The sequence below is a fragment of the Pleurodeles waltl genome, chromosome 10 (genome assembly GCF_031143425.1).
Source record: "Pleurodeles waltl isolate 20211129_DDA chromosome 10, aPleWal1.hap1.20221129, whole genome shotgun sequence".
NCBI classification, from domain to species: Eukaryota; Metazoa; Chordata; class Amphibia; order Caudata; family Salamandridae; genus Pleurodeles; species Pleurodeles waltl.
In genome coordinates, this window is record NC_090449.1 from 599,321,920 (window position 1) to 599,342,802 (window position 20,883).

Here is a 20,883-nt window from a genome sequence, read left to right on the forward strand (position 1 = left end):
CAGAATACTTTGATAATGTCATTGGCAGCGGAGATAAGTTAGCCATATTGTGAAAGGCATTTGAGGTGGTTATAAGAGGAGGAGAAGTCATACCAAAACGAGCAGGACTGCTCAGGTCCATTCATGATCAGCCTCACAAGCAGGAGCTCATTATTTCGCACCTTGGGAGAGCCACACACGGCACACCACCCGAGGGACAAACACTAGCAGATCTGAACCTGGCCATAGATGAACTATGCAGTTTAGCAGAGAGATTGTGTTCATGGGGAAGTACACTCAGGCTAGGAAATATTATGAGGGTGAATAACAAGGCCACACTCTGGCCTGGTTGCTTAAAGAGCACCAACAACATAACGCCGTCATGCCATTTTTAAATGATCAGGGACAGGCGTTTGGATCCATTAGATGTTATAGAGGTCCTTACAAAATGTAAACATGTTTATGCAGTGCAGAAGACCGCTGCACACGTGCACCGAAGAAATACATAGAAGAGCTAATTTTAGCATTGCTTTAGAGAGAAGTCAGGGAGCTTTTAGGAGCCCATTGAGTTCAAAAGAGGTGAAACCACCACAGAAGTCCTTGGGACATGTAATGCACAAGTGGCAGATGGCCCGAGTGCAGACGTTTATAAGGCCTATTGGGACTTGCTGGTGTCCCATAAGATGGCAGTGTATAATGAGGCATGAGATAATACAATCTTGCCAAGGTCAAGCTGTGAGGCGATTATATTAACTCTGCCTACAGACCACTGTTTCTATCCAAAATTGATGTAAAAGACTAGGGGGCAGATTTATCATTCTTTCACACAGCATAAAGTAGCAAGACAACCTGCTGCACTGCATGTAAAGGAGAGGGCTGGAATGCACCATATCTGTCAAGGTATGGTGGTGCACTCCTGTCCTCTGCCTGCGCTGGTGCACAGTCAGCACTTTAGCGGAAATGCAGTCTCCCTTGTGTCATGTTGCAAGGGTGCCTGCATTACAGGCAGAATTGTCTTTGGGCAGGAAGGGAAACCCTACTTCACACAAACTATCCTCAGAGGCATGGCAGGTGACACAAAACATTCATAAATCTAGCTTGGGCGTATTGTGGCAAACAGATTAGCGACCATGGTATTTGGTTTGGTGCTCCCAAAACAAACAGATTTAACCCTTGGTAGGAAAAGTGAAATGTAATGTACACACTGTATTTGCTGTTATAGACCAAATAGAACCTGATCTGCTGGCGGCTGTGTCAGTTTATTTGGATGTTGAAAAGGCACTTCATTCCCTGTGATTGGAAGGATTCCATCAACTATGTTCGAGAAATAATGGGAATGGGTAATTCGTCCTGAATACTAGTCAAACTATTATACATGGATCCTGTTGCAACAGTTGCGGTTAACGGATGCATTTACTGCCCCTTTGACATATGGTGACATGACTGTCCATTATTTTGCCTGATGATCATGCTGACTTGCACGATCAGGGAAAATCAGCAGCCGATAGGGCTTTCATTTACAAGGGGACTGTAGATCATATTGCTATACCCACATGACATACTTCTGTTTGTTAAGAGACAGGAGGCCTTTTTGAGGTGAGGTAGCAGAGGTAGGGAAAGAGATGTTAAGTGTTCTAAAGAGAGAGCAAGAGAAGTGTTTGAGGGGTTATCATTTGGTTACTTTAATTAGGCTGCTGTTTGTTCATGGTGGACGGTGGGAGTTTGAAAACATGCTTCTGAATTAGTCTATGACACAAAACTGACACTCTTAATTTCTTCTTTCTTCATACTGAAGTCTCTGCAGTAGACACTAGCCTTGGGAAATATGCAGTTTAGGGATTTGAGTAGGAGTACTCTATGTCACCTCATTAGGTCTTCTTTTTCCAGGTGTGGCGGATCGAGGGTTCAGAAATAACAGAAGTGGATCCCAGCACCTATGGGCGCTTCTATGGAGGAGACTGTTACCTGGTGTTGTACACATACATGAAATCGGGCAGGCCTAATTACTTGCTATACATGTGGCTGGTGAGTAAAGCATAGCTTATTTCTTATATAACAGTTCAGAGTCCAACAGTTGTATTACATTTACTTCTATCATTCGGAATCCAGGAAGGTAACAAAATTAAGCAATTTAGTTATCTCGAAAGAGGTACAATGCAGCTTGTATTCAGGTACAAAGGTTCAAAAAGAAAGCCTGCAGCCTCTTGGTAGAATATTGAGAGACAAGAGAAATAATGACTCAGGTCTATTGGATTTTGTTAAAATATTTTTTTGAGGTCAACTTAGTGTGGAAGAAAGTGCCTGAAAGTCTTCGCTCAAAATTACTACATCGAACTTAAATGAATCTTAGAAGTTACAAATTCCTATAGTGCCAGTAAGGCAAGTGTTTTTGTTTACTCTTAAATTAAAAGTGACAGTTCAAATACATCCTTCAGAAGAGGAATCACCCTATAAGGAACTTTGCTGCACCACTTTTCCTCATTTCTGCTTCTTGACACTAACAACCTTCTTCTCTCATCGCTTTCCCGTCTCCACCAGAAGTAACCTGGTAAAATCAAACTCTGCTCTCACCAATGCTCATAAACCACTTCAAATGTAGATCCAAATCCACTGAATAATGTAAATGTTCCAACTCCTAGGCAAACCAAATATTTAGCTTTTGTAGGATGATTCAGTGGCATATTTTTATATTTATATATTTTTTTCAAAGACATTTCGTTGTGAATTCTCACGGACTATCAGCAAAGTCAAGTTGTTAATATATCAAGTTAAATCGGTATAAGTGCATGATTTAAAAGTAGCTAAATGCAGCAACGGGTGCTTGTAGTGTCACTGTGATTATTTTGTTGGGGGCACACTATTCCTTCAGAATTTGTGATTCGTTAGCAGAATTTAATTACATCTCCTAGATCTTCATGTCCTATTTTAGGACAAAACACATACTAGGGAGAATTTATGGCCCCAGTAAATTATGCACCCTGTGGTACTGGATTTCACCCGGTTCCATAAATATCACGTGCTCCTCCATTGCTCTTGTACTTTCCGCAACAGTCCCTAGAAAGCAAAAGGAAGGCTAATAAATATGGGACAAGAGAGGAGAAAGAGAGAAGAGTTAAAAAAAAAAAACAATCAAATAAGATAAGTACTTTTCGTAGGTATCTCAGAAATATGCATATTCCTTGAGGAGTATAGTAAATACACATGTGACTGAACAAATTGAGGCAGCACTAGAGCAGGACTACTGGGATGGCTGTGGAGCCAGAAACCATTTGAGAAGTACTTCCATTGTAATTGGAAAGATACAAATAATACTACAATTTATGATGGCCTATGAGGCAAGTAAGTGATGGAGAGACTATTTAAAGTCACTGTGCCTCATTGACTGAAAAAGCTGCAGTTTTCACAAAGTTCCAGCTTTTTGGGGATTTTTAAAAAACATACAGGTTATGCAGGGAAGTCTTAAAAAATTATACATTTCGCAAGTGTAGGGACAATTTTCCTGCAACAGAATAGGTGCTGATATGCTGTGTAGGTTTCTTGGGTGCAATTTGCTTGTGAGTCGGCCAGGTGGTTCCAGAGATGGTGCACCTGAGGAGAGAGATTGGCGCAACTTTTTTGCTCAGCATATCCAGGTGTAGGACATTGGTTGCTTGTTAGTGCTCCAAGGAGAATAATTGGCAGAGCACCCTCAGAGGATTGTCTGAGCATGTTAGAATTCTGAATCTTCTGGTGGCATCTGAGACTTGAGAATGTGTAAGGCCTCCAACCAGGTACACTTACACAGTGTGGCTTCCGCCCTGCTTTCCCAGTTGTTGGAGGAATGTAATAGAGATTGTCTTTCCAGAGATCTCCGCACCTGAAAGGTCCCTGTAAAGCCAAAAGCGATCGTTGGTAGTCTACAGGCTGGTCAGGTTAGCATTAGGCTGTTAGGAACTGACAGGAGGCAATTTTCTTGGGTTCATCCTTCCCCATTGTCCAATTTTCTAGATGCAGCCATGGACAGAGATACAGAGACACATTGAGAGCTTGGATGCCATGAGCTTATTGGAGTACAATATTCCTTCATTTTAATTTGGGGACTTGCAATTTATATGTGCTCCTAAATCCAGCCATTATGTGTTTTTGCTCCCAGAATTGGGAACAGCTTTTCAGACCAGGGAATATGGGGTCCTTCTCTTCATGGTTATCCTCGAATCCAGGGACAAGTCAGGTCAGATTTGCTACCTTCTCTGGGTATGTGGATAATCGGAGTAGAAGGGCATCTGGGCACAGATGTTTTAAGACATGGGTTAAATGGGCAATTGCCAAGCCCCCTTCCCCTACCCACCCCTTCCAAGGGCTCCTCAGAAGAAGTGAACTTTCCCTCTATCTCCCCTCTATCTATTTCTGTATCTAATCCTCTCTCTCATTATCTCTGCCTCCCTCTGATTCTCGTTGCCTAGAATCTCAAGGATTTTTGGAGCCACGGAAAAGACATATTTCAACTACTTTTGTGTGATACTGTTTGTGAAAGTTTGACATCAGAAAACAAGCAATAAAAATCAAAGTTGTTCTGAACAGGTACCTTCAAAAGATGTCTTTTGAAGCCCTAAAAATCCTTACGATGACACTTCATCTCTGGGATAGGTAGATCCTTGTGCATAAGGAGGGGGGTTGCTTGCTCCCCCTATAGTGTTTTAATGGTGTCTGGTGGGGCTGTGCACCATGCAGTTTGACCAAGTGTGGGTCGGCACCTAGTAAAACCAAGCAGGTGTTCCTGCACCTGACAGTCCTAGATGCAGAACCACTGGCAAGCCTTCACTGAGGATACCTCTCCACCACTCAAATAATAAGGGCCTAAATGATTGACAGATGGTAAGTCACCACTGTATGGCTGGAAGGGGAAGGCAACCTGGTTCTGGTACACAACTATTTCAAATTGACAGCTACTCCTTGAGAAGCAGGTGATGACCCAGAAACCAGTAGACTTATACATTGTTTGAAAGAGAATATTCCATGGAATTGGGCACATGACCTTGACTGACTCAATAATCACTAATCTGCTGTCTAGGGTATGTGACAACAATTCCCTAGGATTCACAATAAGGTTGGGTGTGACGCAGTACTGTAGCAAGTCACGCAATACCACACTATGGAACCTACTCTCTGCAAGCTAGCAGCCTATATGGTCAGGATGAGAGCAGAGCTGATATTGTGCCCAAGTGAGTGACAAATGTTTCTCTCTTACCCATTCATCCCGATGCCCTGGGATGTGATATTATATATGTGAGATGGTTTGTAATTGAGATGGTTTGTGGAGCCCTCCTCCTTGTTAGAGGCATGTTTGAGGACTTGGGCTTGCTAGCCCTCTCTTGTACACTAAAGGACCAATTCAAATGAGTCCTCCATGCACTATAGTAAAAGATGGGTGTGCCTCCATGTAGGGGAACAAGGAAGTGATTGGTTGTTTAAAATAGGGGTTAAGGAGCAAACTAACCTTGTCTTTAATGTTCCTTTAGTTTTCCACGTAGAGAAACAGTCCGTATCCATATAAGACCTAATTGTTCAAGAGATCTGGGTTTTAAGTAATATGCTGCTTACATATGATGTTGTACTCCTGTGGAAGACATCCCTGTTTGGGCAAGTTGGTTCAAGATTAATTGATTTTAAATAATCAAAATCAAACTTTATTCAACTGCAATAACAGCCATAAAAGTGTGTTCGATGGCATCTGTCGCTGTAGATACACATGGTATGCATGAGCTCGCCATCTGGTGTTGGGTCGGAGTGTTACAAGTTGTTTTTCTTCGAAGAAGTGTTTTCGAGTCACGGGACCGAGTGACTCCACCTTCTGTGCTCATTGCGCATGGGCGTCGACTCCATCTTCGATTGTTTTCTTTCCGCCATCGGGTTCGGACGTGTTCCTGTCGCTCCGAGTTTCGGAACGGAAAGTTAGCTGAAGACGGAAGATTTTCGACGGTATCGTTGCGATCCGGTTAGAGATAGACACATACGACGACGCGTTCAACATCGAAGCGCCTCGGTGCCCTTCGGGGTAGATTTCGGCACCCCGTCGGGGCCTAGTCGGCCCGACCGCGTGGAGGACAACGCCGATGGATCGGACCCCGTTTCGATTCTGCCCCGAATGCCACAACAAATATCCTTATACGGACCTACACTCGGTCTGTAATCTGTGCCTGTCACCCGAGCACAGCGAAGAATCCTGTGAGGCCTGTCGGGCGTTCCGGTCCCGAAAAACTCTGCGCGACCGTCGAGCGAGAAGACTCCAGATGGCGTCCACGCCAAAAGAGCGTCCACAGTTCGAGACAGAAGAGGAACAGGAGGAATCCTTTTCCATCCAGGATTCAGACTCCGACGAGCTACACTCTACAAGAACCGTGAGTAAGACGTCGAGATCAAACCTTAAAAAAGGAAAGAAGGCCCAGGGGACGCCACTGCCAACCGGCCATGGCTCCACCCAAATTCTCGGTGACCAACAATCGGCACCGAAAAAGGCCCATTCAGTGTCGAGATCGTCCGACTTCGGTCGAGACACCGGCACGCAGCCTCCTCGGGACCGAGAGAGTGCTAAACAGAAGCATCGACACCGAGAGTTCGGTGTCGACACCGATCGACGCCGAGACAGTGGCGCCGAAGACCATAGAGGCCAAGAATTTTCGGCACAGAAAAAGAGGAAGGTTACCTCGGAGCCGAAAAAACAATCGACAGGGCTTTCGGAGCCGAAAAAAGCGACATCAGACCCTGTTTCTGGCTCCTATACCGAAGAGCATTCTATGTCTTCTCAAATGAAGAAACATAGATTTGAACAAGAACTGCAATCCACTGACGTGGATCACACGCAAAAGCGTATCTTTATTCAGCAGGGGACTGGGAAGATCAGTACCCTCCCACCTGTCAAACGAAAGAGAACGCTTCAGTTTACTCCTCAGCAACAAACAACACAAAAGGTAACACCTCCTCCCTCGCCTCCACCTGTAACTCCGGCTTCGCCAACTTACACCCCGTCACATTCGCCAGCTCACACCGCCATGAGCCACGACGACCAAGATCAGGATGCGTGGGACTTGTACGACGCACCAGTGTCTGATAACAGCCCAGACACATACCCAACTAGGCCATCACCACCGGAAGACAGCACAGCCTACTCGCAAGTGGTGGCTAGAGCAGCTCTATTCCATAATGTGGAACTACACTCGGAACAAGTAGAGGATGATTTTTTATTTAACACCCTCTCCTCAACCCACAGCTCCTACCAAAGCCTGCCGATGCTCCCAGGCATGCTACGCCATGCAAAGGACATTTTCAAGGAGCCAGTTAAAAGTAGGGCAGTGACGCCTAGGGTGGACAAAAAGTATAAGGCGCCTCCTACGGACCCTGTCTTCATCACCTCTCAGCTGCCACCAGACTCTGTGGTGGTAGGGGCTGCCAGAAAACGGGCAAACTCACACACTTCTGGGGATGCACCTCCCCCAGATAAAGAAAGTAGGAAGTTCGATGCAGCCGGGAAGAGGGTTGCTGTCCAAGCAGCAAACCAGTGGCGCATCGCAAATTCACAAGCGCTGCTAGCGCGATACGACAGAGCCCACTGGGATGAGATGCAGCATCTCATTGAACATCTCCCAAAAGATCTGCAAAAAAGAGCAAAACAGGTTGTTGAGGAGGGTCAAAACATTTCCAACAATCAAATACGCTCCTCCATGGATGCAGCAGACACGGCCGCAAGAACCATTAATACGTCGGTTACCATCCGTAGGCACGCATGGCTCAGAACGTCTGGATTCAAGCCAGAAATTCAACAGGCAGTGCTTAACATGCCAGTAAACGAGAAACTTCTGTTCGGTCCGGAGGTCGACACAGCTATAGAAAAGCTCAAGAAGGACACTGACACTGCCAAGGCCATGGGCGCACTCTACTCCCCGCAGAGCAGAGGATCTTATAACACCTTCCGCAAAACACCTTTTAGAGGAGGGTTTCGGGGTCAGGCCACACAAGCTAGCACCTCACAGTCCGCACCGCCCACCTACCAGGGACAGTACAGGGGAGGTTTTCGGGGCCAGTATAGAGGGGGGCAATTCCCTAGGAATAGGGGAAGATTTCAAAGCCCCAAAACCACTACCAACAAGCAGTGACTCACATGTCACACACCCCTCCCACACAACACCAGTGGGGGGGAGGATACGTCAATATTACGAAGCATGGGACAAAATAACTACAGACACATGGGTCCTAGCAATTATCCAGCATGGTTATTGCATAGAATTCCTGCAATTCCCTCCAGACATACCACCAAAATCACAAAATTTAACAAAATACCATTCACAGCTTCTAGAGATAGAAGTTCAAGCACTACTGCAAAAAAATGCAATAGAATTAGTACCAAGCACACAAATAAACACAGGAGTTTATTTACTGTACTTCTTGATACCAAAAAAGGACGAAACACTGAGACCAATTCTAGACCTCAGAGTAGTAAACACATTCATCAAATCAGACCACTTTCACATGGTCACACTACAAGAAGTGTTACCATTGCTCAAAAAACACGACTACATGACAACCCTAGACCTCAAGGACGCATATTTCCATATACCAATACATCAATCACACAGGAAATATCTAAGGTTTGTATTCAAAGGAATACATTACCAATTCAAAGTATTGCCTTTTGGTTTAACAACCGCTCCAAGAGTATTCACAAAATGCCTAGCAGTAGTCGCTGCACACATCAGAAGGCAGCAAATACATGTGTTCCCGTATCTAGACGACTGGCTAATCAAAACCAGTTCGCTCACACAATGCTCAAACCACACAAATCAAGTCATACAAACCCTCTACAAACTAGGGTTCACCGTCAACTTTGCAAAATCAAACATTCTGCCAAGCAAAGTACAGCAATATCTAGGAGCCATAATAGACACGACAAAAGGAGTAGCAACGCCAACTCCACAAAGGATCCACAATTTCAACAGGGTCATTCAACACATGTCTCCAAACCAAACAATACAAGCAAGAACAATACTACAGCTCCTAGGCATGATGTCCTCATGCATAGCCATTGTCCCAAACGCAAGACTGCACATGAGGCCCTTACAACAGTGCCTAGCCTCACAGTGGTCTCAAGCACAGGGTCACCTTCTAGATCTGGTGTTGCTAGACCGCCAAACTTACCTCTCGCTTCTATGGTGGAACAGTATAAATTTAAACATAGGGCGGCCTTTCCAAGACCCAGTGCCAGAGTACGTAATAACAACAGATGCTTCCATGACAGGGTGGGGAGCACATCTCAATCAACACAACATAAGAGGACAATGGAACATACATCAAACAAAACTGCATATAAATCATCTAGAATTATTAGCAGTTTTTCAAGCACTAAAAGCTTTCCAACCAATCATAACCCACAAATACATCCTTGTCAAAACAGACAACATGACAACGATGTATTATCTAAACAAACAAGGAGGAACACATTCAACGCAGTTAAGCTTGTTAGCTCAAAAAATATGGAAGTGGGCAATCCACCATCAGATTGGTCTAATAGCACAGTTTATTCCGGGGATCCAGAATCAGCTGGCAGACAATCTCTCTCGAGATCACCAGCAAGTCCACGAATGGGAAATCCACCCACAGATTCTGTACACCTACTTCACACTCTGGGGAACACCACACATAGACTTATTTGCAACAAAAGAGAACGCAAAATGCCAAAACTTCGCGTCCAGATACCCACACAAGCAATCCCAAGGCAATGCCCTATGGATGAACTGGTCAGGAATATTTGCTTACGCTTTTCCTCCTCTCCCTCTCCTTCCTTACCTAGTAAACAAATTGAGTCAAAACAAACTCAAACTCATTTTAATAGCACCAACTTGGGCAAGACAACCCTGGTACACAACACTGCTAGATCTGTCTGTAGTACCACACATCAAACTGCCCAACAAACCAGATCTGTTAACGCAACACAACCAACAGATCAGACACCCGGACCCAGCATCGCTGAATCTAGCAATCTGGCTCCTGAAATCCTAGAATTCGGACACTTACAACTTAGCCAAGAGTGTATGGAAGTCATAAAGCAGGCCAGAAGGCCATCCACTAGACACTGCTACGCAAGTAAGTGGAAAAGATTTGTTTGGTACTGCCATCATAATCAGATACAACCGCTAGATGCAACTCCAAAACATATAGTAAATTACTTGCTCCATTTACAAAAAGCAAAGCTAGCCTTCTCTTCTATTAAAATACACCTTGCAGCAATATCTGCATACCTGCAAACTACCTATTCAACTTCCTTGTATAGGATACCAGTTATCAAAGCATTTATAGAAGGGCTTAAAAGAATTATACCACCAAGAACACCACCTGTTCCTTCATGGAACCTAAACGTGGTTCTAACAAGACTCATGGGCCCACCTTTCGAACCCATGCACTCTTGCGGAATACAATTCCTAACCTGGAAAGTTGCCTTTCTCATCGCCATTACATCTCTAAGAAGAGTAAGTGAAATTCAAGCGTTCACAACACAAGAGCCTTTTATACAAATACATAAAAATAAGGTCGTCCTACGACCTAATCCAAAATTTTTACCAAAAGTTATTTCACCATTCCATCTAAATCAAACGGTAGAACTACCAGTATTTTTCCCACAGCCAGATTCTGTGGCTGAAAGAGCACTACATACATTAGATGTCAAAAGAGCATTAATGTACTACATTGACAGAACAAAGAACATCAGAAAAACTAAACAGCTATTTATTGCATTCCAAAAACCTCATGCAGGTAACCCAATATCAAAACAAGGTATAGCCAGATGGATAGTTAAATGCATCCAAATCTGCTACCTTAAAGCAAAAAGACAACTGCCCATTACTCCCAGGGCACATTCAACAAGGAAAAAAGGTGCTTCAATGGCCTTTTTAGGAAACATCCCAATGCAGGAAATATGTAAGGCAGCCACTTGGTCTACGCCTCACACATTCACCAAACACTACTGTATAGATGTGCTATCCGCACAACAAGCTACAGTAGGTCAAGCTGTATTAAGAACTCTATTTCAGACAACTTCTACTCCTACAGGCTAAACCACCGCTTATGGGGAACTAACTGCTTACTAGTCTATGCATACCATGTGTATCTACAGCGACAGATGCCATCGAACTGAAAATGTCACTTACCCAGTGTACATCTGTTCGTGGCATCAGTCGCTGAGATTCACATGGACCCACCCACCTCCCCGGAAGCCTGTAGCAGTTCAGAAGTTACCTTCAATCTTGTACATTTGTATATATTACTTAATCCTTTAATAGGTACATACTTACATTTTTCATTGCGCGGGCACTATTACTATAGTACAACTCCTACCTCACCCTCTGCGGGGAAAACAATCGAAGATGGAGTCGACGCCCATGCGCAATGAGCACAGAAGGTGGAGTCACTCGGTCCCGTGACTCGAAAACACTTCTTCGAAGAAAAACAACTTGTAACACTCCGACCCAACACCAGATGGCGAGCTCATGCATACCATGTGAATCTCAGCGACTGATGCCACGAACAGATGTACACTGGGTAAGTGACATTTTCAATATCAATCACAATACATTGGTATAAAAAAAATCCACAAAAGAGTAAAAAGAAAGTTAAAATATCATACACAAGAAAGACAACTATTTCTTCGTAAATTAAATAATGTAATATAAAAACTGTCATTAATTCATTTGTCCATATCAATATCTATTTCTTGTTAGCAGAGAGCATTTAATAAACTTTAGTTGATTTCCAAAGGAGAATGTATCAAAAGTGAAGAGTATTTGCGTCACTAAAAGGTCTAACTAGGTAACGTTAAGCTTAAAGTGCAGTGTATTGACAAATAGTGCATCAAAAATCACATTACATTTATTGCATGTGTTATAAGCATGTTTGCTCAGATGGGCTGTGCTATTTTATTCACGTGAAATGGGATTTTTATAGTTGTTGCCCAGAGTGGTAAATGAAGGAAGGTTCTCAAGGGTTCATGTGCGTATGACATAACCCTATGCAAAGAAAGCCTCCCATCTGCGTCCTTCCATATCTGGCTAAAGATGCCTGCGTTCGCTTGAGCCAGCAAAGCTTCGTTACCAGAAAACCGTGTTAATATTAAGTGGAATTGTTTCAAAATCTGACTATTGTAACTCAACTCTAGGGCCGCCACTCCACAATTGACGAGATCACCTCCTGTGCATTCCATGCTGTAGAGCTGGATCGACAGTACAACGATGAACCAGTGCAAATCCGTGTAACGATGGGGAAGGAACCAAGACATTTTCAAGCAATATTCAAGGGCAAAATGATCATTTACGAGGTAACAGGACCAATTCTTATATCATAAATGCATTCTCCTGGTAGAGAGAAAGTTTTAGATGGTGGAGCTTCACAAAGGCATAGCAATACATGTTTTTATAATGTGCAGGAGGATGGAGAATGTTTATAGTAGGAACTTAAAGCTTATGGTGATGGTTGAGGGACTGCAAATATTGCTTTCAAAGTAAGAAGAGCTAAGTAAGGCCATGTATTGCTGTAGGAACAGGTAAGAGCTACATATCCTTCTAAAATGTAGCAAGCACTGACTGCACCTCTTGTGACAGGAAATTGCAGATTCTTAGGGCACAATTCACAGAGGTAAATATATTTGTATATTTACGCATGTATATCCATTGCTAAACCTGGGTGTAAACTGCTACTGTTTTGATATTCACTACTTCCGAGTGGAGATTTACAACTTGGTGTAGTCTTACATCTCTCCACCCCAACAAATGAGTAAGTGGAGCCTCCTACTCAAAACTTACAATTATAAAGCTGCTAATAGTAACTTTCACCTGTGGGAGGAGATCCTGACTACTGTGGTATAGTATAGGGAAACATAGTAATGTTTATCATTATTTTTTTAATAATTACAAAAAAGCATGTGTAATATCTATGTAATCTAATTTCAAATAGTTATTAATAATCTAGAATTTATAAAAAATCTTAACCAGATAATCTGTCTCTTAAAATGTGCATTAAATAGTAAAATAATTTAAAGATATTAATTCAATGTATTAGGTGTGTGTGTGTGTGTGTGTGAGTGATAATGAAATTAAATGTTGAGGTTATATAATTAGTTTAATTCATAGGGGATGTTATTTTAATTCCCTGACTTCACTTTTTTTTTCGGAGTTTGTTGCAGTATCAGTGATTGACCATGTGTACTGCTTGACTTACTCCAAGGCTGGGCTGGAGTACAGTTACGCCCTGTTTTGATACCTTTGGTGCTGTAGTAATCTTAGATGTATTTTGTGAATTACAATGATCTTTCTCTTTTGTGGGTATGTGTTTTGTATTATCAAGTCCCCCTAAAGCCCTCCTTAATTTTCATTTAACGTCACACATTTAGTAGTAATTATTCACCATTTTTCCACCACTCCCTCATGTCCACCCCACACTTTTTATAAAAACCTATACCTGCAAGGGAGATCTCCAGCACTGTCATGGAGTCAATCAAACACAACTAATGGCAACCACAGTTATTGCAACAAACTCCCATAAAAACAATGGAGATGGGGAATTTACCGAACACCCCATAGGAATTAAAGGTATTTTAACTATAATTAAGGATTCTTTTTTAAGTTTAAGTTGATTATTTTTTATATTTAAGTTAATTCTGTTTAACTTTAATAATACTAATACTTTTTTTAAAAAGTCAAAATATTTAACTTTTTTTAAAAGTATCTAAATTAATTAAATGCATAACTTTTAGCAAGTGTGCTACACATTAAAAAATAAAAATGTTAGTCTGTAATTCTATTTTTTAGTTATTAACAAGTAATATTTATAAAGTAATAAACGTCAATTATTTTACAATGCAATACAAATTTAAATTGAGGTGGTGATATGTTGCAACATTTTATTTTATTAGTTCCAGATTAATATTAGTTATTTTACACTACTTTGCATTTATATTTTACATTACCATATTTTAAATTTTTTTTGTAAAAAAAATTACTTCATTCAGTTTTGATTAGATTTCCTATAGGGAGATCTTCAACCCGATGGTGGTCTCACAAAAAAGTGGAAAGTTACTAAAAGTGACTTTACACTTATAAATTCAGCCATAGCATGCTTTTCCTCATTGGAGGGGGTGAAGATATGTACGTCTACACATAGGTGTAAATTTTCACTCAGAAGTGGTTAAATAGGAAAAAATAAAGAGTTGCACCTACGTGCAGGGGTAGATCTATACAGGAAGAGACTTACACATGTAAATTTATCTTTGTGATCGGGACCTTTCGTGTCACAGTAGTTGACCCAGTTGATGAAGGTCTTAAGGACTGATTTCATGTAAATACTGAAAATAAATTGAGACAAAAGAGTTCTTTGAGGGACTCAGTGACCTAACAAGAAACATATATTTATTCATATATTTGCACTTGAATAACACAGCAGAATTGACAACGACTACTACTGTGTCCTGGCCTTTTTTCACCCAGTTCATCCATATCTTACATTTTAGGGAGGAACAAGCCGGACTGAGAAGAAGGAACCAGAGCCACCCATCAGATTGTTCCAAGTGAAAGGGACAGAGGAATTCAACACCAAGGCAACTGAGGTGCCAGCTCGAGCCTCTTCCTTGAACTCAAATGATGTCTTTGTGCTGAAGACAGAACAGGAATGCTATTTATGGTGCGGAAAGGTAAGCTACTGTAAGGCAAGCTGAATAGCTTCACTGCTTATAAGGCAGCATGCATTGTCACTGTGCAATTATTTACACAATATAAAATAGGATTTGGTGGAAAACCTAGATAGGTTTGTCAGTATATTTGCATAACTTTGTATCTGGATGCCTAGCCATGTGCTTGTTTGCCCATATGTCAGTCTAGGCGGAACAGGGGCTAAATTGACATTGTTTTGGCTGCTCCTGATGACTAGATGAAGTTGTTCTGCATTTGAAATGCAACATGCAAGGAATTAATTGCATGACAGAGACCGAATTGTCTTCCAACATTACTGTCATCTATCTGTGTTTCAGGGCTGCAGTGGTGATGAGAGGGAAATGGCCAAGACAGTGGCAAATGTAATCTCAAAGAGGGACAAACACACAATTCTGGAGAGCCAGGAGCCTGCAGAGTTCTGGGTTGCATTGGGTGGCAAAGCACCATATGCCAGTGAAAAGAGGTAATGTTTAATGGAGTGACAGTTGATTACACATACCATAAATGCCTGATTTATGAAAACCCCTTTGTATCAAAGCGCCAAGATAGACTATTGAATCAACTCTGAAATAATGTATGCTGCAAGACTGTTCTGATAACATTGGATGGAACAGTAAAATGTTTGGAGCTGTGTATAGTCCTGCCACCTAGCCTTGTGTACTGAATATTATACATAGGGGCATATTTATACTTGTTTTGCGCTGAATTTGCGGTCATTTATTTTTTTTACGCAGATTCGGTGCAAAACGAACTCCATATTTATAGTTTGGCGCTAGACCCATCTAGCGCCAAATTTATGGAGTTAAAGTCCTTTTTTGGGCGTGGAAACCTACTTTGCATCAATGAGATGCAAAGTAAACTTTCCCATGAAAAAAAATGACTCTATGGCCTTAGCGCCATATTTATCCCCCGTGCTAAAATCACGCACGGGGGAGGAGGGGTCAAAAAATGGTGCAAAGATTGCTTTGCACCATTATTTAACGCCTGGGTCAGGGCAGGCGTTAGGGGACCTGTGGGCCTATTTTCATGGTGGAACACCATGGAGTAAGCCCACCGGTGCCCGCCCCAGGGACACCCCCATCCACACCAGAGGGAGAGCGAAGTACAGGTTAGTATTTTTTTTTAAAGGGCCATTGGGGGCCCTGAAGTGCCCCCCCCCCACATGGCACTTGGTGCAGTGGCCATGCCCAAGGGACCCTGGTCCCCTGTGCTAGCCATTGGGGTGGTGGGAATGACTCCTGTCTTTTCTAAGACTGGAGTCATGTAGTATGGATGGTGTTGCGTCAGAAAATGACGCTAGGCTGGTTAGAGTCATTTTTTTTACTCTAACCTGCCTAACGTCATTTTTTGGTGCAAAACCCTGTTCTTCCATACCGCCAGCCCCACTCGGCTAACGTAATAATTTTTTACGTTAGCCTACCCTTTGCACCGGCTTGCACCATTCCATAAATATGGTGCCCGGCTGGTGCTCAGAAATGGTGCAAGCCGGTGCTAAACATTTTGGTGCAAAACTGCGTTCGTGCAGTTTTGCACCAAAAAGTATAAATCAGGGCCATAGTTTGCTTTAAGAACTTAACCTTCAGTTTCGAAAATGACTTGTTATCACGTAGCCAAACTTACAATGCATCAGCATGCTGACTGCACTTTCATTTTTTTTCTGCCATTGTGTTGATAGATAAAGTTTTGGTGCTTCATCTCTAAAGCTGAGTGGCATTCAAAAAAGCAATAGAAAGGAGACTGACTGAAGAACATTGAGATGTACTGCAGAGCATTGAACTCTGCTACTTGTACAAAAGTCATCGAGTCGATTCATCTATAAACATTGAATCCTAAACGCTTCATACTTGCCTTGCACGTCATATAAGAATGATTCCTTTGAAGATGGGGCGTGGAAAATTAGCCATTTGATTTGTTTCTCAATGTCATACAAATCTGACTCAATCCAATCAGCTTTGGATGTGCAATGTGTGCCTTCCTCAAGATTACTATGGTGTTTTAGCATGTCATGTGAAAACAGATTATTTGTAACTACAGTGATTATAGGTGGGCTTAGTATGCTGCCATAGAGTCAAAAGATCCAGAAGAAATTGCTTTGTTGGAGTATGTGAACATTGGTGCCAACAAGGCCCATTAAAGTCCCTCGAGAGTAATGAAGTTGGAGGAAGAAACAAAGTTCGTAGCATGTCTGACTGTAGGTACCCATGCTCGGCATATTTCTGCCATCTAGTGAGGCTTGGGCTGTTGCAACTTGTTTTTCTTCAAAGAAGTCTTTTGAGTCACAAGGTCTTGGTGACTCCTCCTATGGTTTTGAATGCCCATGGGCACCAACTCCACTTTTAGGTTGTTTTTCTCCTCCATCGTGTTCGGACGTGTATCAGTATCACTCTCGGTCTTGATGTGTTTACTGCTGACCATCAAAGGCTTGGAGCTTGTTGCTTTTCCTCATCGGGGTAAGGGCATCTACTCTCCCTATGTTCTCATCCCCAAAAATGGACAGCTCCTTCAAGCCAATCCTCACTCTCAGGACTCTCTCAAGGCACATCCTGTCATTTCAGTATGGTCATCCTGCTGGATGTCATCCCCCCGCTGCAGCAAAGTGACTTCATGGCCACACTAGTCCTGCAGGGTGCATGTTTCCACATCCCAATCCATCCGGCTCATTGGTGCAACTTGCGCTTCATTGTAAGTGGATAGCATTATCTATGCAAAATATTACCTTTCAGAGTCACCTCAGTTCCAGAGGTTTTCACCAAATGTTTAGCAGTGGTAACCACCTGTCTCATAAGGAGGGAGGACTCATGTCATTCCCTGCTTAGACAGCTGGCTGACCAAGAGTGCAAGCAAACAAGACTGCTTAGCCCTTACCCAGGTCCCAAACTCTCTTCTAAACAGCTTGGGGTTTACAGCCAATGCCACCAAGTCTCATCATGAGCCACTTCAGGCCCAACCCCTCTGGGGTAAGTCCTAAATGCAGATTCGGGTAAAGCTTATCCGAGCGCCCAAAGGGTAGCTGCATTTGAGCAGCTTCTGCCTCTTTTTTAGCCATTCTATCCTCTCATAGTTCGAACAGTAATGCATCTCTTGGGTATGATGGCCTCATGCATACCCATACTCCCAGTTCCACAGGTGACCATCACTACAGATGCCTCACTGGGGGGCGTATCTTAACAACATTATAATCCTAGGTATGTGGCCACCTCATCAACGGGCTTTCCACATCAGCCATATGGACCAGCAAAATGACTGCATCGGTTACCTACAAAAAGCAAGGCGGCACACACCCCTCAGCTATCAGCACTTGTGCAACAAATTTGACGTTAGGCAACCCACCACTGAGTATACCTCCTGGCAGAGTATCTCCTGGGGGTGGACAGCGACTTTGCAGTCCTGCTCATTAGGACGCAGCAACAAGTCTAGGAATGAGATCTCCATGCATGGTAAAAATACTTGCATCTGTTCTAAGTGCATAGTGTTGGAAAGTTGTACGGTAAAAATGTAATTAAAGAGTTACCATAACATGGTAACTTCTGATGTAATTAATTAATTGATTTACTTTTCTGGATAATCGGATACTCCTGAGTTTTTAGTGATGATAAATGAGCTTCACCGGATTCATATTACTCGTTTAACCTAGTTCACTCATCAATGTCACAGAGCCACTTACTGAATAAACATCCTATGAGCCCCGAGGGTCATCAGGTTCTTTTCTAGTAGTAAAAAGATACAGCTCAATACAAAGCGAATGGAGGATTGAGTTTCTACATTTTTGGTATAATTGCCCACATATGGGTAAACAAATTCATAGCATTCGTAAGCATATGACATTTCATAGCACAGTACACAGCACCTTCATGAGACATTACATAATTTTCACATTACAGCAGCGTATTCGCAGCCCCCATATTTGAGTTTTGGATGAAGCCGTATTTGCAGTGCGTAAAATTGCAGTATATTCCTCAGGAGGAAAATCACCTGTCTATGGGACTATAAGAAGTGGGTTCTTCACAAAGAGCAAACATTGGAAAATAGCAGCAGTTTACTATTATACTTCAGTATCCCTGAGAAGAAATGTGGAACTTTCTTCTGGATGCTAAATATTTCTGACTGCTTTCCTATTCTGCTTGATGATTCTCCTTTCTCCAGTGCAGGTTCTCTGTGAGTCTCTGTAAGGCTGTAAGTAATGCTTTTTGTGGTACTAAGTTGTCCTGAAGCTCTTAGAAGCAAAGAGTCTTCAAAGTTCTCTTCCTCATCCATTAACCCTACCTTCTGTCATCTTAATAAGCATCATGATAACATTCTGCCAGTGGCACATACACAGGACCCCAGAGGTTCATCTGTAGTCCTGTAACTACATGGTCCACCTTTTATATCCATCGGATCATTCATGTGTACATTTTTTGGGCTTGTCAGAAGTTGTCAGAAGTTAGTGCGATACCTGGGTCTAAAACTTGGGGGTCCTCTGGGGGATTCATGTTTTTTTAGACCAGGTGAACTAAGCAGCACCTGCTTTTCAGTTTTGAAAAATTACTTTAGTGAAAACGAAAACATGGTGATCTGGCCACAGAGGCTGCCTCATCATTAATGAAGAAGGCAGCTTTGCTTTCAATTACAAAATTCTAAATGTTGCTGAAGGAGTGCGGGGCCATGGAAAGAACGGTGTTTCGCCCCGCTTACCTCATCCTGTGAAGCCCCCGCATCCTTTCTCATTCTTTCTTCCCACAAAAAACCATCACATTCGCTACCACACTGGTCCACCTTTTGACTTTCTCTACGGAGATGGAGGAGCTTACATGGGTAATGGGTACTCACCAGCGTGAGGCGGTTGAGTGTGCACCCGTTGCAGTGTGAGAATCCTGCACTGGTTTGTAGATTTCAGATGCTTTCCATTGCATACCGTTTTTCTCGGCAAATGCACAAGTTGCATTTTCCGAGGCCGCCATGTTAATGTGAAATTTGTTTTGATTAGAAACACCGACTGTCTTTATACTGATTTTCATAAGAGGGCACATTGTGGTTGCTCTTAACCGAACTTACTGTCACGCCGTGTTTTGCCACAACGGACTGGTGCAGTCTGGTGTTACAGTCTGCATTCAGAGCAGTTTATAAATGTAGTGCAAACAATATGTGCAATCTCGGATTGCTGTTTATAAGGTAGGTAAACAGTCGTCCCCTCAACATTCTGCAGGTTAATCTTGGCGATTATTGTCCATTAAGGCAGTATTTCTGGAGCTGCTGGCACTCGGGTTAAATAGACATAATAGCTCTAAATGCTAAAACTCAGTGCAGTCACTTCAGAGCTACTTCTGGTTGGTGCTGTGGTTGAGTACTATCTTGCATTCGCATGGCCTATGCCTGACTTTATTGCTGTTCACCTCGTTCAGAAACAAGGGCATATGTACAACCTTTTGGCGCGGGGCAGCTCCGCAAGCCTTCTTGCTGTGCTTCGCTGCCCTGCATCAAAAGAAAAGGGCAGGAATGCGCCATATCTACAAGATGTGGCGCATTCCTGCCCTTTTCCCCTGCGCTGGTGCACAATGGGCTGCCTTACACCAGTGCAGGCACCCATGCACTATGGTGCAAGGGTGTCTGCGTTGCGGGGATACCTTCCTGCACAAAAACAATCACAAGAGGCAAAATGCAGCACACACTGAAAAAAGTAAAAATCAAGGAGAAATAAAGGTATTTCTCTTCGTTGCGCCTCCCTTATGCCTCCCCTGGAGAGGCGTAGGCTTTGATGCATTCCCAGGTTTACAAATCCTTGTAAATCTGAGAATGTGTCAGAATCCATGGGTGTTGCGTGGGAACACCCACTGCAAAACACATGAAATGTCTCTTTGACACAGTAAAGCAACCCAATGACTTGCGCTGCATTACCTTTCTCCATATCTACAAGGCCATGAAAAGCCACCCAAAGTCTTTGCATGGTCTTGGAGATATGGGCCTGCAGCCTGCGCCGTCGGTGCATCAAAAAAAGTGATGCACCAGCGGCAAAAGCCGCTTGTAAATATGGCCCCGTGTTTGCCTTTCTTTATCAGTCGTGTTACCTGCATCTTTCAATTTCACCACCGTTCTCCAGTTTCAAATTAGACTCAGACAAATTTATGAGATGATCTTAAACTCAAGCATTCCATAAAACTAAATCAAGAAGCAACAGATATGTGTTCTGATTGGTGCCCACTCC

The 20,883-nt window shown here is 42.8% G+C and overlaps 1 protein-coding gene across 1 annotated transcript in view; it reads left to right on the forward strand.

Moving 5' to 3' along the window:
• The window catches only part of VILL (villin like), a 240,640-nt gene that overhangs the window by 175,544 nt on the left and 44,213 nt on the right, over positions 1-20,883 (forward strand). Inside the window, exons 12-15 of the mRNA XM_069211055.1 lie at positions 1,867-2,004; positions 12,158-12,316; positions 14,504-14,683; positions 15,020-15,165. Coding sequence (XP_069067156.1) covers positions 1,867-2,004; positions 12,158-12,316; positions 14,504-14,683; positions 15,020-15,165 — 623 coding nt within the window. The remainder of the gene's footprint in view (positions 1-1,866; positions 2,005-12,157; positions 12,317-14,503; positions 14,684-15,019; positions 15,166-20,883) is intronic.